Raw genomic sequence first — 18,104 nt, 5'->3', positions numbered from 1 at the left:
ATCAGCATTGTCCCCACATGCCTGCTCTTCTCAGTCAAGAAACCCAAATCTGCAGGCTGGATCTCAGGTCCCCAGAGATACACATGGATCCAATCCCAAATCCATCCCTACTCAGCACAAGCCTGGAGCAGGTGCTTGCACAGTGCTGAAATGGGAAGGGAGTGACTGCTCCAAGGTTACCAAGGATGGCTGTGACAGCACAGAAACCAGCCCCTGCCTGAAGGACAGCCTCGGCACCTTCATTAAAAGAGTGTTTGTTTGAGGGAAAAGAGGTATCAAAGAGTTGTTTTGGAAACAACCTATGCAAATCGTAACACGTGGTGAAAGTGGCCATGGGAGAAAAAAGCCCCCATTGGCCTCAGGGTCTCAGACAGGCAGAGCACAGAACTGAGCAGGCTGCAAAAAGTAACACAAAAACAGTAATAAAGCTAAAAAAGAAGGATATTCTTTATGTGTATTATCCCTTCCACTCTCTAGCTTTCCCCTTTAGATGCTGTAGGAGCATGAGCATCACTCCAGGCTGGGGACAGGCTGTGTGCCATGTCTGTGCCATGTGCATCCCATGATGAGAATGCTGCACAGGCCTTGGCTGACAGAGGCACTGCAGATCTCCAACCACCCCAGAAAAGCCACACCTCAAACTGTGAAGACAGAAAAAGAGGTAAAAGCTGAACAGATTGCCCTGCACTCCAAAATGTGTGGAGCTCTGCAGTGTAAAATGAACACAAAACAAATACACAAAATGTTTAGAGTAGCAGGCCAGCATGGAGAACTTAAAAAAAAAGCACCCTTAAATTTTCAAAGCCAGTTTTGTGGGGTTTACATTCTGTGTATTTTTCCATGTTGTAAGTGGCCTTTCCTGGTGAGATAACTTGTCAGTGAGGATGGTGAGCCCTGACCAACACGATGCAGGGTGAGGTGTGGCCACGGCCCTCAGACAGAGCTGCAGTTCTTACCATGCATGAGAGACACCTCCTTCCCCATGCATTTGAAAGGATCTTAGATCAGATATTTTCAATAAATAAACAAACCCTTCCCTAACCTGTAACATAAACCAACACACTGCAGTGCAGCCTATCCTCATGAAAACGTGGTGACCCACACTCTAACACTGTAATCTAATCCTTGAACTAAAGACAGTTTAATGCCTTTACAAATCCATATGTTTTCTAATACCACCATTGCTGTCAGCAGACTACAGGAGCGCCTCTTTGAAGATGGAAGGAAAATGACAAAGCACATCATTGTGAAGGCAATTATATGCTGCAGTAACCATTTTACAATGGCCCATATGGGCTGTATTTCAACAACGCAATTTCCAAATCTGCCTTAGCAAACATATATCTCTGTCCCAATCCCAGGTAGATTTTGCAAAACAAAATAAGACTGCAGCCAGAACAAATCGAAAATATGGATAACAGATGTAAAAATATGCCAGCAAGGACACCAGAGCAATTTTTTGTTAGAGTACCAAACAAAGAGAGCAGCCACAGCAGACCTCACGAGGCCATTCATAGCAAAGCTGCCCATTCAAGGGACTTAGAGACCTGGGTTTATCAGAAATCTGATTATACACTCGTGTGCTCTCCTATGCAGCTGCCCAATTCATTGCTGCAGCCACCAGCCCATCCACCTCCCCAGGGACCACAGGGCAGGGGAGCTGCACTCCCAGTTTAGAAGCTAAAATCAGACATGAACCAAGGCTGTGCTCGCTTACTCCAAATCCTATCTGACATCCAGGACCAGGGCCCAAATAAAGGGAAACAAGGGGGAAAGAAAACAACAAAAAAAAACCACAAAACCTCTCTTGCTCTTACCCTTGTGATGGCAGTTTCAGAGGCCTGCTCTGTTCACCTTGCTGCCTGTGGTGGCTGGGGCCATGCCAGCAGCCCAGCAGCCCCAAGGCTGCTCTCTGCCTTCTTCCTTAGGAGGCACAGAGCAGTGAAACTGCAGCGCCACCCCAAAATCTCTGCCTCTGGTTGATGGAGAAAAGCAGGAGCCAGAGCTGAGGAGCGGCCTTCACAGGGCAAAATTATACAAAAGCTGAACTCTGGTGAAAAGGGAGTTTAATTGTGCTTCTTTCCAGTAGTCCTCTGCAGTGGTTCATTGCTTTTGAAGGCTCTGCAATGGGTGCCTGTTTTGGGATATCTATGTGCCAGTGCCATAGTTTTCATGGGGCTCTGGGGCCACACTCAGGCCCTACAGGCAGGATCCAGGCTGCAGGACACCAGTTGGACAGTCCTGCATGTATTAGTAGCAGCAATAAAGACAGGAACAGACATGAACATATTTCTCCCAGAAGTGATACTAGTAATAAAAAATTTCTTAGGCTGCCTATAACAAAGACAGGAATGGTAAAGGTAAAAGCTTACAAGTTCATTGCTAATTCATTAACAACAAACTGTCTGCATCAAATATCTTACATTTCAATGCCAAGGGCAACAAGCAAAGGAATGCACAGCATGGAGCAAAAAATCACCAACAGAAGGGAAACATGGAACTGGGTGTTCAGTAGCCAGCTCCTGCAAAGTGCATGATCCAGGTCTTATCACTGTCAGCTCCTCAAAATGATCTAGTGAATCTGGGCAAAAGCATTTCAAAGACTTTAATCCATGTGAAATATTACTTCCTGGAACCGGAAATTCAATCCCTAGCAATGAAAACAAAAGCACACTCATAAATGCACCTTTCAACTCAGCCAATATAGCCATATTTAGGCTCATGCTCTCTCAAAAAAATCCTTTACTCATTAATATAAAGTAAACTTGAAATGATTGCTATAATTGCAGTTAAAAAATTAATCATGTTTTGAGATAAATGCAGATAAAAGCATGTTTTACTAATTATCTTTTGAAGCTTCGGCTCATGAAAGATTAAAGGTGGAAGAAAAGTTGTTGAAATATTGAAGACAAAAAATCCCTACCATTTGAAATCACTTTGAAGCCATGTACCTCATATGAGTGATTCTTAATGTCCAGATGTACAAAAAAAGGAGTTTTTTTAATTCAGAAGAAGTCTAACAAAACATGCCAATTCGAGTTTTTATGCCATCAGCTCCCTGGAAATTGGTGCATTTAGCAGCCCCCACTCTGCACAACTCCAGACCATAGTGGGATTTTCTTGTGGTTCATTCCCAGCTGCAACAAAAACTTCAAGCCTGAATTCAAAACTGAGTTCCAGAATTTCAGGTTTCATTGAGCTCTCCAGAGCTCCCATAGTATCAGCCCACTTATAACTAGTTTTACATATCTAAGCACCATCTGAAGAACCCACAAAAGATAGCACTTCTCCCACTCAGGGAGGAGGAGCTGGAGGCACAGACATCAGGGTTTAGCAGAAGACCCTCATCACCAGCCACAGGGTTACTCACAAGCCACAGGAAGACTTGTTTCTGTCCCCAGGCACTTAGAGGAATGCAGGTTATCTGGGGTGTGAATTACCCAAAAGCAAGGCTGGCATTTCCATTCACAGCCCTGGAACTAACAAGGCAAATAATTCCCTTCCTGCTCCATACCACCAGCCTATTTGACATCAGCACTTTGCAGCCTGAGCGTTAATTAGGAGAGCAGATCTATTGACCACAGGCTGAAATGGATGTCCACAACTCCACTGGAAATGTTTTAGGCTTCTGCAAATTGAAACAAGTTGAAAAATACTCTTAGGTAAAATTCCTAAGCAACTCTATAGCCATTTCAAAGACCTAGAAACGATTTCCATCAGATCTGAATTGGTGCAAAAGTATAAATTTCAGAAGTTTGCACCTGCAGCATGACAGAAGCAAAGCCTGTTGTTACAGGGCAGTTTTCAAAAAGCATTGAACTGTGCTCAAAAGCTACAGAGTGTCAATGTCAAGGACTCTTCAGCACTCTGGGGCTTCAAGAGTCAGGGCAGATCTGCAATGGAGCAGCTGACCCCTCTTTGCTGAGGGAAGGGTCCCTCTGTAAAGAACATTATTCCCCAGCTGCACAGCCCCCTGCTCTGTATTTCTCCTTGCTCCTTTCCCTTCACCTTTAACCCTCTGCCCATCACAAAGCATGGTGACACCAAATTATTAAATTCTACCCTTGCTGCAAACCTGAGCAGGGCTAGGTAAATGATTAAATAGTTGGGTTTTTCATAACCACACATCCAAGGAAATTTGCCAATGTCTTTTTATTTGCATATCTGGCAGACTGCCCCAGACAACTAATACATAAGTGACAGCGTACAGGTGTATTAGTTTAGAGTTTGCCTTTAATCTAGAGGTGTCAATTTGCTTCTGTTTTAATTACATCCATCTTGATATGTTATTACAACCTCATGAAACTTCTTCATTATGTGAATGGCTATAAATACATACACATGACAAACAGTTGTTATAAATTTTCTGGTTCAGCAGCGGAGGCACAATATCTTAGCCCACACATCATGTTCATTTCAAATTGCAGTTCTCCCTCTTTTCTCTACCCCACTTCATTCCCTTCCTTCTCTTTTCTTTCATCCAATACCAAAATATTTTCCCCCCTACATTTAATGGATTCTCTAATATTTACTAGTAGCAGCATCCCAATACAAATACTCTCAGCTTAGGGAGCTGTTTCAGCCCTTGTGTGTTCTGGGCTGCACCTCAGTGAGATGTCTGTTTGTCATTAGGCAAATATAAGGAGATTGCACTGAGGCCTTATAAACATGCAAAGATCCTCTTTTGTAGCTACATAATTCACAGAGTTTTTCAATACACATTCTGAGGCTGAAAACTTGGCTAATCCATCCACCAGATGTATCTTTATGATCCCAGAACTCATTAAAATTTACTTTTTTTCCCTCTTTTTTTAAAAGTCCAGCAGACTCAGCTGTTGAGCTACATTAATTGCATTTTTATTATTTTTTTTCCATAGTTAAAATGACTAATGCTAGCAGAGTCACTGCCTACAAGCACAATACCCAGACAGTAAAAATTAGTAGGACTTCTAATCGTTCAGTAATATCCAAATCCCATAAAATTAAGAGAGGCAATTTGGTCCTCTCAAAACAGATGGTTTTGATTTTCAGTATTTATTTTGAATTTTCTTTAAGGGGAGAAAAGAGAAGGGAAAAGACACAAATTCACACCAAAAGATTCCATTCTAAGGTCAAAGTGCCCTTGACATGCATTAAACCCCACAACACCAACAGTCTCAACATAAATCATCCCCAACAGCAGCACTTCTTCCCTTGCCTTCTCACCACACAGACCCCCTCGGAGGTCAAAACTACTTTCACTGCCTCAGCCCTGCGCCAGTGCCCTCTCTGATGGATGCCACACCATGCCAGCCATGCCCAACTATCTGGGGCAAGCTGGAGAGCGTGCGTTACCTGGCTCTTGCAACAGCAGCAGCTCCCAGCTCCTTCCCCTGGGCAACAGACCCCAGGTTCTGGAGCACTCCTGGAAGACACTGATGGAACCCTCTGGAGGCACGTGGTGCCAAACACCTGCATGTGCAGGAGACAAGAGGAAGGTGACAGAAGTTATCAGGAGCCACACGAAGACCAAAGCCACGTTGCTGGCAATGAGTCAGGTCCTTTGGCCACCCCTCTACCATTCCCACCATCCATGTAAGCAAGGAGCCAGGTCCTTCAGCCACCTATCCTCTATTCCCACCTTCTGTAGCAGTAGATGTCTCATAAAGACAAAAAAAAATTAAACAGATTATCAGACTGGAAGGTCTCCGGTCACTCAGGACTTCCAGAGAGAAAATAAACAAAAATCAGTGCCAAGAGCAATTATCACCATGTTTGTAACTCATCTCAGTCTCAGAAATAGGAAATGGTGTGCAAACAAGAAAACATAGGCTGTCAGGATTTGCCAGGAGGGAGAAGTTTCACCACACAGGTTTTGTACCCTGCTCTACTGTACCCAAGAGCCACCCAAGTGTGGTCCTGGAGAAGTCAGGCAACAATTTCTGTCTCACTGGTTCCACTTCACAGGGAAAGGAATTAAAATGCCTTTACTACACCAGGAGGGTGTGTTAGGAGCAGCTGTAGGACACTCTAGAGCAACCTGGGTCCCCAAGGATGGGTCTCCTGGGACATGGTAAGCCATACCTGCAGCAGGCAGCAGTGGCTCTGGATTCCACTGAGAGGTAAGCAGGTACCTGCACCAGGTATTATCACTGTGACACACTCTCCTCTAAAACATTGCTCCTCTCACAGTCAGCCTATGACAGAAAAAGGCTGCTCACAAACATTCATTAATTTGGTCTGGATCTCACTACTGAAGTTCATGGGAGTGTACAACATGTTTAAAAGTCTGATACAACTGTTAGCCTTACTGCACAACACATGAGTAAGTACCTCTTCAGAATTTCAGGCACCCAAATGTTAATCTGACCTAAAACCTCCTGCTGCCTACCTCTGCTGCTTCTAGTGTTCACTGTCATCCTGCACCATCCACAAACCTGCTCCAGGTGGCTTCACACAAATGATGCTCAGCACAAGGCTTGTCCCAAAAGCTGAAAGTTTTTGCCTCTTTTCATGAGCTCATCCAACAAAGGACAAGTCCAAGCTTGTGTCTGGATGGGGGATAGGGATAGGTTGGCAGCAGTTTTATTCTCAAACCATTAAGTCTCCTTTGGTACCAAATAAAAGTATGAAAAGAGACAATTTATAAGAGCACAAATTGTAGAGGAGAAGAAGCTTCCACTTTAGGAAGCTGGCAAACACATGTGAGACAGATTAAAGGGTGATCATTCCTGGAAAGAACACCGAGCTGAAGTCCTGCATGGCTCTGAGTAACTGTTCCTGTGTGGAGCTGGTGCATTAATCATATCAGTAATAAGTGCATCAGCCAGCATTACACAATCAGAATTTCAGCCAGCCAGAACCTGGGCACATCAGATATCAGCACACCTCTGCACATCTCCCATGCCTTTGTCTCAGGACATTTTAAAAACAGCAGGACTGAGATGCACACCAAATACCAAGTAAATCCACATGGAGCATATGCACCATGATCAAATTAAACCTCACGAGTAGAACCTCACAAACAGAATTGTATGTGCAGGGCCAAGGGATAATCCACTTCTTTTGCTGACTTATTCCACCACTACTGCACAGAGGATGACAGAACCAAAACTCCTGGCTATAGTATTTACCAGACTGAAGACATAACCTTTTGGTTAAAACCTTCTCTCTCCACCACATGAGTGTGTGAACTGGTGCAGCAGTGTTGCCAAGATACAAGGAGAAAAATCTCAAGACATTAAGGTAACACACTATTTAAAGGCAAACAGTACAGCAGAGCTGAGCTGGGGATCTGACAAATTGCCACTGCACGTTCTGCTGTTACAGCAAAACAAATCCCTACCTGCATTAGCCATTCCTCATTACTTACAAAGTGGATTTTCATATCCATTTTACAACAAAGGAGTTTAGAGGACTATGATGTTCTGAAGTGGTCTTCACCATGGCTTGGCATTGAGTCAAAACGACAACAAACCGACTATACAAAAAATGCACGCAGCTGGTAATTTGTGGCACATACAGAGCCAAACCCCAACAAGAACACAAGATACTGAACTGATAAATTATAAGGATGATGTACAAAAAGACAGAGAAATGTTGGAAGCAATTTTCTCTTGCAGAACCAAGGCAACACTGCAGTTCAAGTGCAGGAAAACTGAGAGTTAAACATTTCCACATTTCAGCCTGCAACTTCCTAACTCCATTACCTTTTTATTAATTGCATTTGAGACTTCACTAAACTTGAGCTTGGGCTATTTTTAAAACCTATCTGACTCAACTTATTGTTGCTCAGAACAAAGATTAAACTTCTAATTTAGCTGCAGATAATTACAATGCTGCAGGTCAGACCCCCAGTGTAATGTGGTAGGGTGTCCCAGTCAAACTGATAGGTGTTCAGAAAAACCCCAAAAAACAAGAGTAGCAGAGCTGGGGGGGAAAGGGATGATCTTCAGTGAGAGAGGAATCTTTCTGCCTTCCTCCCAGCTGAAGTTACCAGGATTAACGACTCCTTAAGTAGGGACAGATTTGGTCGAGTGTCTCCCTTTGGAACTGACAGCAGGGCTCTCGCCAAGGAACATTTTTTGTACACAGCAATGGATCTTTCCTGAAACTTCCACTTTTGGTAACAACATCCCCCTCTGGCTCTCTGTGTCCCCATACAGTCCCTGCTATTTCTCTATTGATCTCAGTGCTGTAAGTCAATCTTTCAATTACTCAGACCCTTGATGTCTTTCTGATGATTTTTTTTTGCCTTTCCCTAATGATCATTTTCCTTCCAAGTTCTTGATCCTTTACCCTTATTTTATAAATCATAGAATCATGTAACTGTTTAGGTTGGAAAAGGCCTCAAAGATCAGAGAGTCCAACCATTAACTGAGCACAGCCAGCCCCACTGCTAACCATGTGTCCAAGCACCACATCTACACTTCTTTTAACTCTCTCCAGGGTTGGTGACTCCACCACTGCCCTGGACTTTACACTCCTTCAGTGCCAGCAAAAGCCCCAGGTATTTAATCAGAAAGGGCTTACTTACTCCCCCAAATAGCAGGAAAAAAAAGATGCCAAGATGAGGGTGGATAAGAGTGTCTTTTGTCTTTTGATGTGTGGCGAATTTCTCGTTAGTGCTAATCTTAAAGAGCGGTGCTAGTGGAGATTAATTGAATCACATTCATCTAAAAGAACTTGTCCTTATAGTTTAAACTCTTCCTTCTTCAACTCAAGGCGACTGTACCTCCTACCACCACCTATGGGAATAGAAAAAATCCCCACCTTCATTACATGGTTACCTTCAGGAGCTTAAAAGAATATTTATGCAACAATCTCAATCCTTGGTCATTATCTGCCCTAAGAGACAGCTTCAGCTCTCCACCAGCTACTGAAATCAGCTGCAGTTAAGAGTGCCTTGCCTCCCAGAAAGGTACCAAGCTTTTCAAAATAATTTTAAAGTATCTTTAAAGTATTCAGGTACCCAAATGACAGCAACATATGTTTCAAACCTCACCCTAGACATTCCTTTTTGTGGAACATGCATCCTGCTGTTTTCAGTCCCACTTTCAGTCCGAGTTGCTGCTTTTTCAGGTCTGGTCACTGAGGTTTTCATCAAGATAGCTGCTCTGTCAAGGTTATCTCAAAATTTAATCTCAGGTCAGTTTACTGTTTCCTCTAAATACACAGTGAAAATAATAAATGCATCGCTTCGTATGATATCCCAGTGTCACACAAAACTTAATGCCTCTCCTCATCCCCAGATATCTTCATTTAGTTACTCCCTTCTTTTCTCTGCTGGTCTAAATCTGCAGACTTGCATGTGCAAACAGAGACTGGGACAAACACCTAAGCATCTAAGCAGTCAATAAACACAAGAAGGGCCACCAAGATTTGCTGACAGCACTAAACAAACATCTGATGTTATGATGCTGCTGTGGTAAGGCAGGAAGATCAAATTCCTTTTGAAATATGAAGGGATAGAGACAAGGCAGAACAAACCTGCTTGAAATCTCAAAGATTTTAAGCAAACAGGCTAATCAGGCCAGCTAGAAGATTGGTGAGAAGAGAATGATTTGGGGAGGAAAAGCACACAGCAAGCCAAGCCATTCTGGTGTCCAGCTCAAAGCTTCTGCTGTCACACAGCCAAGCTATTTCTATTTTCAGTGGGCCGTGCCTAGAGATGAGTATCACACACCAGTTATTAAAGCAAATTCCTGCATCCAGATGCATACACAGAGCCACACTGTCAGTGCACACAGACACTCAACTGAGACCATAGGACCTTCCAAACCTTCCTGCTACTTGCACATTTTGTTTCTGTAGTGTCTCTATGCTAAAGCCCAGATCAGCTGTTAAGCTTTACTCCATCTAGTCTCACGCTATCTCTGCAACTTGTAAAAGTGCTGCAGCTAACATCTGCCTAAACCACACAAACACCATGGAACAATTGCTTAAAAATTATTTACACTGGGTGGATGGAATCATCTGACACAGAATTTGAAGCTCATTAAACAGCTCCTTGACAAATATTTGTCAGCATTTCTCATTTGTAATTAATTATATTGGGCTTTACCTGACGATAATTTAGCACGGTCTCAAAACAGACTAATGCCTGTGTGCTGAACAGAAATTAGCTCAGCAAATGCACACTGAGAAATTGTGACAGTTTTATGAAACAAGAATCCCCATTTAAATGCGAGTCCCCCGCTTCCCACCCCACTGCTATCTGGGCTTTATAAATATCTGTGTCCCATTTCAGGCTTGTCAGATGAGCTGCCTGAGTTGAAGCTAAACAAACATCCGCAGAAAAAACTCATTACCTTACTCAGTGTTCAGAAAACCTGAAACCAACTGCTTACTCCATAGGGATGGTCAGAGCTGACTCAGGAAACATAAAGTACTTCCCAGGCTTTAAGCCATCTTAACATTCAGGTCAGATTTCCTTTCTCATCACAGCAAACCATCTTCACCACGGCACGCCAACAGCCATGTCACGTCAGTCTGCTGCCTGGACACCTCTGCACCAGGGGGTAGGAGGGAGACAAACATCTGCCCAAAATCTCACCCCACCAGAGAGCTCTGCAGATGCCTCCCTGCCAGCACTGCCAGGGCACATCATGGACAAAGCCACTCTAACTAATTGATTTATCACATTCTGAGAAATGACCTTTCCCTGTCAAGCTGGTGTCTAAAATGCCCACTTGGGTGTGGAGAGCCTCATTGCTGGTAACAAACACAGCAGCAGTGCAGCACAGGCTCCTCCAAGCTGGGAAAAGCCACTGGTCACACTGGTCACACTAACACAGGTACAGAGTGTCTGTGCCTTCCTGCTTTTCCAGGCTGGACATTTGGGGAGCTCAGGGCAGCAGTGTGTGAGTGACTGCTCTGGAGTGAACTACAGGGCTTGCTGCTGTAGAATCTTGTGACCAGTTGTAGGACCACACCTCAGCTGCTTTACTACACATCAAGGGCTGGTTTCTGAAGGTCAAGGCTCCAAAATGCTCCCCAGTGTAGGGGACAGGCCCATACTGCACACAGTCTTGAAGTCTTGCAAGGCCAGGCAAGGATCAGTCCAGTCACATCTGCAATGACACTGGAATTGCTCAGCTGTCACTCCAAGAAGGAAAAAATCCACAGTGAGATCCCACTGTCTTCATTTAGCTCCCTCTTCCTGTGTATTCCCCACACAAACATTAGAGACATCAAGGTATGGGGTGCCATAAATGCAGAGACAGATAACCAGAAGCAGATGGCCTCTATTTCAACACCAAACAATTTACACTTGAAAAGTATGACAAGGCTACTGACACCTGGACAGAAAAACAGTTCCCAGAGTGGGAGCTGGTTGAAGTTTTGCTTCAAGGGATGGGAACTTTTATCAACATAACCATAACAGATTGGATGACTCCTCCTGAAGTTACAGTGGCAGGGGATCTGTGTTCTTGTGCAGCACCTGTGTCCCTTTGCCATCCACAAGCTTCACACAACCTGGTATTTTGCAGAGGTTGGACTTTTTCAGTCACCCCAATAAAAAGCAAAAGCATTTAGTAAAAGCCATTTAGTAAAGAGTAAAAAGTAAAAGACAATTTAGTAAAAGGTGAAATCAAGCTGTGTGGAAGTTCTTGCTCCTTTTTTCGCAGCTTGATACATAAGAAGGTCCTGAGGTGACACCTCACACCCCTACAGCTGCAAGGTTGTCCCTAGAGGCAGAGAGCTCAGCCTTGTCCCTCCAGCGTGGCTGTCCCCTCCTACATGAGCCACCATCCACCCATGTCCCCTCTTCTGAACCATGGCTTAGATCCTCCAGTGGGTGAAATGTTCTGCACTTTCCTCACAGTTTTTCACACCAAGCAGACAAAACACCATCTCTGCACCCTTTCAGCTGTGCTAAGCCCAAAACAAGGCTGAAGTTCAAGCACAAGGCATGAGCTTGGAAAGTCCTGTCTACATTCTGGGCACGAGTGTCTTCTGGAACCTGGGGAAAATCTCCATGGCCTCCAACGAGCTGGGGGCAGACCCGCAGCATGAAGTGTATTAACACCAGGACACCTCTCCACAGCACCCAAAGCTTCTTGACTCAACTCAAACACATTAACACCTAAACATCTCACCAAGGCTGGGGTATCTCGCTCCACCAACCACTCACAAACTCCTCACCAACACCAGAATCACAACAAAAACTTCAGGCTGCTGCATGCAACACACAGAGCAATTCCTGCCACACTGGGCTTGTGCCTTAGACACCTTCATCTCCCTCTGATCTTCAGAAACAAGTTTCTGAACGCGCATACGGAGCTGCAGGAAAAAGCACCTAACAACGATTTTGTGACATTATTTCTTAACGCAGCATGAAATCGTTAGGTCAAAACGTGCCACCTATCACATGAACATTAAAAGTATGTCAAGTCTCAGTGTGCAAGCTATTGTTTTATCTGAACGTGATATTAGCTGGCAGAACTGGGTAATGTATCTGTGCTCCTTTTTAGTGATACAGGATTATGAGAGGATGCAAGCAGTAGCCATGCTTGGCTTGGCAAAGAGAGCACAGCAATTATTTTCAAGTAAAAAATAAACAAATAAGAAGTGAAACAGAATAAAGACATTTTCTAAAATGCCCTACCAAGTTCTAAACTTGCTCTTTACTTCCTCTCCAAAAAGGACTACAGCCAAATTCTCAAGTCCTTATTCCCATAAAAATGCTTAATGACACAAACTAGGGCTTTGTCTGAGGAAAAGCAGAATTTTGTCCGAAACAGAAGCATACAAATTTGTCTCCTGACAATGATCACGTATTCACACTTTTGGTCCCTCTGGTTTGAGCAGGGCACTTGCGGATGGGCTCACCAGGTGAGAAATGGTGGATAAATTGAATCTGGACATTAGCTCAGCATTTGTTCCTTATTGCTTACATGAGTCTAACACCAGCCATGTGGAGCTTTGTTGGAGTGAACAAATCCTCCCTTAATTACACCAGAGTAAGTTCTGTTGGAGGCATAGTGTGGATGGATACAGGTGTAACCAAGGACAAAATCTGGCTACAAAACAAGAAACAAAATAAAACAAACACACAAACAAAACCCTGAAAATCCACTAAGTATTCCTGGCTAAATATTTAAACATCTTAAAAGCTACACAGATTTTTTTTTTTTGTTAAACAATCAGCTTCACCTCCACATTTATTTTGACAGTTCATCATCGTTCCAGTTGTGCCTCCAGTGCACATAAACCCAAATAAATCTCCTTTTCACCACAGCAAACTTCTCCCGATCAGAACTTGCAAGCAACAAAGCCCTTCAAGCACACAGGCTGGAGCTCCCCTTCCATGGCAGCATCACCACCACGACCCAGGCTGGGCTGACAGCGGTTCCACGCTCGCGAGTGGCTGGGCGGAGGGAGCGCGGAGAGGCGAGGCCGGGCCGGGCGCAGGGAAGCGACGCCCGGGAAGCCCCGCGGGGCTTCGCCTCCCTCCGCCGGGCCCGGCCTGGGCTCTCCCAGCCCCTCGGTTCGCGCTGGGGGATGACTCGAGCCGCCCAGCGCGGGGCCCACTCGTGACACGCCGGCAGGGAGCGCGGCAGGCCGGGCGCCCCCCGCCCGCAGCGGCACCGCGACCGCCCCGAGAAACACGCGCGGCCCCGCGGACACGAGTGGGCGGCCCCGCCGGGCCACGGCGGCGCGAGAAAAGTTTGATCCGTGGGAAGGGAGGGGAAGCGCCGCCGGGGACCGCGCACAACTCCCCGCTCCCCGCGCGGGGGATGGCCCCGGCCCCGCCGCCCGCCGGGAGCGGCGCGCCGGGCTGCAGGTGTCGGCGGCAGGAGGGAGAAGGGAGGGCAGCGGGGCACCCCGGGGACGGGGAGGGGCGGCGGGACCGCCCCCGCGGGCACCCCCGGCGGGCCGGCCCGGGGACCGGGGTCAGGGGCGGGGGGGTGTCCGGGGGGCGCCGCGGGGGCTCCCCCGCCGCTGCCCCCACACAATGAGGCGCACACAAAGCGCCGCCGCTCCTACCTCCAGCGCCTCGAAAGTGACGAAGCTGGACATCGCGAAACCGTCGATAATGTCCTCTTCGGCCGAGGAGGACTCCCGCCGCTTCCTCCGGGGGGGCCGCGGCCGGGACGGCGGCGGGGGCCCATTGTCTTCCTTCTCCGAGCCCGAGGAGGAGAGCGCGGCGGCCCCGGGGCCGGCGGCCCCGCCGGCGGCACAGCCGCGCCGCCCGCCTTTGGCTCGCCGCTCCCGGTCGCGCTGGGACCGCGATCGCCGCTTCTTCCGAAGCCCGTTGCATCGCGCCGGGCCATCCATGTCTCTCGCCGGCTCTCCCTCTCGCTCTCGTCCCCCCCCGCCCCACCGCAGCCACAAATCCGGCTCCCCCGGCGGAATAACGGGGGAGGGAGGGAGGGAGAGAGGGAAGGAGAAAGGGAGGGAGGAGAGGACAGCAAGGGGGTGGGGGGGATGAAAGAATCCGAGTGCGGTTCCACCACCACCAGCAGCAAGCACCAAATGTAAGAGATTCCTATAAGCGAGCCAAGGAAAGTAATGGCTGATCTCAGGTCGCCTTTGTAAAAAAAAAAAAAAAAAAAAAGCCACGGAGAGAAAGGAAAAAAAAAAGCCTCACCAAGCAGGCAATAAATCAGAATAGCGGAATGCTTTGATCAAGGGGCTGGGAGGGCGAGGATCTTCGAAAGAGAGGAAAAAAGGTTGAGAAGAAGGGGGGAAAAAATAAAGAAAGGAGACCCGCTGGAAGGAGGGAGCTGAGAGTATTTCCTTGCACAAAATTTATTTTCTTTCTTCCTTTCCTCCCCAACTAAAAGAAGTTCCAGGGGGGGAAAAAATATATATGTAGATGTATAGAACTCCCTTTCTGTCTGCGTGTGTGTGTGTGTGTGTGTGTGCAGGGAAGGGTGCAGCCTTCCCCTCCCCACCAACACGCACTCCTCTCCCCCTCCTCCTTTATCTCCCTGGATCAAACACAATAATAATAATAACGATGCATCCAGATGCAATTTTCTCAGGCACCGACCAGGGATGGACTCGGGAGTGGAGATCAGATCCCAGCCCGGCCCCTCCAAAAACAAAACCAAACAATAAAAAGAAGGAAAAAAAGGAAAAAGAGAAAAAGGGGAGGAAAAAAAAGAGCCCCAAAACACGCCCACCCACCCCAGCTATTAATACGGATCAATCATGGCAAATTCATCGTATTAATTGTGGCGAGGAGGGGGGTGCTGGTGCTGGTGACAATAGATCCGAGCGGAGGGGAGGCGGCCCCCGGGAGCGGCGGCGGCCACAACAACACGGCTGGTGCCCGGGGGCGCGGCGGTGCGGGCTCGGCGGAGCGGGCTCGGTGCCGCCCGGGCGGTGCCGGTGCCGGTGCCGGGGGCGCCCGCCGAGCCCCGCGCGGGGCGGTCGCGGTGTCGCCCCCAGCGGCCGCGCGGCCCCGCGCCGCTCACGTGACCGCCGCCCCGCCCGCTCCCCGCCCGGCGGCGCGCGAAATGCGGCGCCCCCGCCGCGCGAAATAAGTCTCGGGCATGCGCGGGGGGCCTGCGCGGTGGGGCGGCCGGCACGCGCTGTGACACCCCCTCACAGCGGTCCTTACGCTGCTCCTCACATTGCCCCTCACAGCGGTCCTTACACTGCTCCTCACATTGCCCCTGACACCGCTCCTCACAGCGCCCCTCTCACTGCCCCTCACGTTGCTCCTCACACTGCTCCTCACAGCGCCCCTCCATTGCCCCTCACACTGCCCCTCACACCGCTCCTCACAGCGCCCCTCCATTGCTCCTCACACTGCCCTTCACACCGCTCCTCCAGCGCCCCTCTCACTGCCCCTCACGTTGCTCCTCACACTGCTCCTCACAGCGCCCCTCCATTGCCCCTCACACTGCCCCTCACACTGCTCCTCACAGCGCCCCTCCATTGCTCCTCACACTGCCCTTCACACCGCTCCTCACAGCGCCCCTCTCACTGCCCCTCACACCGCTCCGGCCCGCGCTGCCCCGGCGCCGCTCCGTCCCTTGAGCCGCGCAGGGATGTCCTCAAGGGAACAGGCGTGGAGGGCGCGGAGTCTCCCTCTCTGGAGTCATTCGGACGCATCCCTGGGTCACCAGCTGTGGGTGGCCCTGCCGTGGCAGGGAGTTGGACTGGATGATCTCCTGGCGTCCCTTCCAACCCCATTCTGGTTCCGCGATTCTGTGTCCAGCCCTTGTCCCCCTGCCCAGTCTCCTTCACTCATGGCTCGGGGGTGCCTCAGGTGCTCATCCCTCATGGCCCGGCTGCTGCCGGGCTCTGCCCCTGCCCAGCCTTGCGGTGGGTTGTGCTCCTGCTGTCCCTGAGGGGAGCCCGCACTCCTCTGCCCCGGGATGGCGGCTGTGGCCCTTGCCAGGGTGACCCTCCGACATGACTGGCACAGATGCTGAGGCTGCGGGCAGAACAACTTGTGGCTGCTCACCTGCAGCTCACCTGTCCTTGGCTCTGCCCTGCCCATGCTGTGTGTAGCCTTTTGCCTGTATCAGCCTCGGCTTTGTTGTCTCCCCTCTTAATGTTCCCACTTCTGTGGTATTAGGGCATATTGTCCATGTCACCTCAGCACCAAGAGGGCTGTGGAATGAACAAATTCACTTTTTAAGCTGGTTCTTATGGTCACCCTTCTCACCTGGTGCTTCTGTCTCCTGCCCAGGGGAACCTGCTGAGGGAACATAGCATGGAAGGAGAAGGGCATGTGGAGCTGTTTGGTCTGACTTTGGGGAGAAAGCATTAGAAGCAGAGCACTGGGGAATCAGGATGTTTGCTAGGAAGAGAGAAGGCAAGAGGAAGAGCAAGGAACAAGATGGGGAAGAAACCCCATCCTGTGAAGTCTCAATGTACAGGACAGAGAAGAGGGGCTCTGGAAGCACAGCGCTGGTTTTCCTCCATCTATCCTTTGAACATGCTGTTGTGTAGTTTGGAATATATTGGGAGAGATTGGAAGGGCAGGAGAAAAAGATAAATTGTTTAATACTCCTTCTCCACAAAGAACCTTCTGTACAAGAACCAAGTCTGTCTCCTGTAGCTGCTAATCATTCCTCCATTGAGAACCCCAGGCAGGAGAACACACACAGGCTGAGTGTATTTTTCCAATATTCTCCCTCTGGGCTACTCTGACTCTCAGGGGATGAGGCTCTGCTTGACTGTATAATATGTTGTTTACTCTGTACCCTTAGGCCACCAATCGAGTAATATTTTTAGTATGTTTTCTGTGAGTATTGAGTGATTATGTGAAATACTGGGAATCGGATACACCCTCTGTATCCAGAAGGCAAGAGACACCTTTGCCACCTTTCTGCCACATCTCCCAGACAGCATGCAGTGACTTTTAAGCTGGTGTGAGTGAGCCAGAGGAGGAGGAAGCACAAAGCTCAGGGTAACCGGAGAGTGTGACAGCGTGTACCTTACAGAAGGCCACGCTGCCCATGGCAGAGGCACATGGCTAGTTTTTAAACATTCTCAGATATCAACCTAGAGACCATCTCCTAATCTGACCTTAGACCTCCCTGTTCAGATTTTTCTTGCTGTTTAACAAATGCATTTCTCTATCTTCCTTTGGGTTCTTTTGTCTCATAGCTGCCTGCCAGTTCTATACAATCTGACTATACAGAAGCTGCACTGGTATTGCTCAAGTGTTATAATTTCTGTGTACAGCAAGCTCAAATATTATAAGATCTCTGTCTTCTGAAAAATATTAAGCTGTGCTGTGTCAAACAACTGTTACCTGTTGGGTTTTTTTTTTGAAAATAACTCTGTAATTTTTCAGGGCAAAGTAATTGATTATAGTTTCCTGCATATCCGTCACCATTAAAGTGACTTAAGAGACCTGTAGTCAGATACATTTCTGCAGACATTCATTGCGTGGCTGAAAGTCTGCTCAGTCTGTTTTCTTCTTGAATGTGTGTATGTGGATAACAGACACGATACGTGATTCATTTTGCATTCTTTGTAGAAACAAATCCCCAGACTTGCATGTCTATGGAAAAAAATAAGATTAAAGCCCATCCATCTAACTCATCCTCCATTGCAAAACATTTTTGTTCTGTGTAATATTTATAGCAAGCATTAGAAATCACAGGTCACCTTCTTGGGTATGATACAGGTGTATTACCCCTTTTCTGGGT

At 47.8% G+C, this 18,104-nt stretch overlaps 1 protein-coding gene across 1 annotated transcript in view; it reads right to left on the bottom strand.

The window, feature by feature from the left end:
- AUTS2 (activator of transcription and developmental regulator AUTS2) overlaps positions 1–14,509 on the bottom strand; it is a 793,219-nt gene extending 778,710 nt beyond the window's left edge. The window contains exon 1 of the mRNA XM_030962942.1: positions 13,972–14,509. Within this exon, the coding sequence (XP_030818802.1) occupies positions 13,972–14,262 (291 nt within the window). The 5' untranslated portion in view covers positions 14,263–14,509. The remainder of the gene's footprint in view (positions 1–13,971) is intronic.
- Positions 14,510–18,104: the final 3,595 nt, after the last annotated feature.

The sequence above is a fragment of the Camarhynchus parvulus genome, chromosome 19 (genome assembly GCF_901933205.1).
Source record: "Camarhynchus parvulus chromosome 19, STF_HiC, whole genome shotgun sequence".
Classification (NCBI taxonomy): Eukaryota; Metazoa; Chordata; class Aves; order Passeriformes; family Thraupidae; genus Camarhynchus; species Camarhynchus parvulus.
This window is presented reverse-complemented; position numbering and strand designations above follow the sequence as displayed.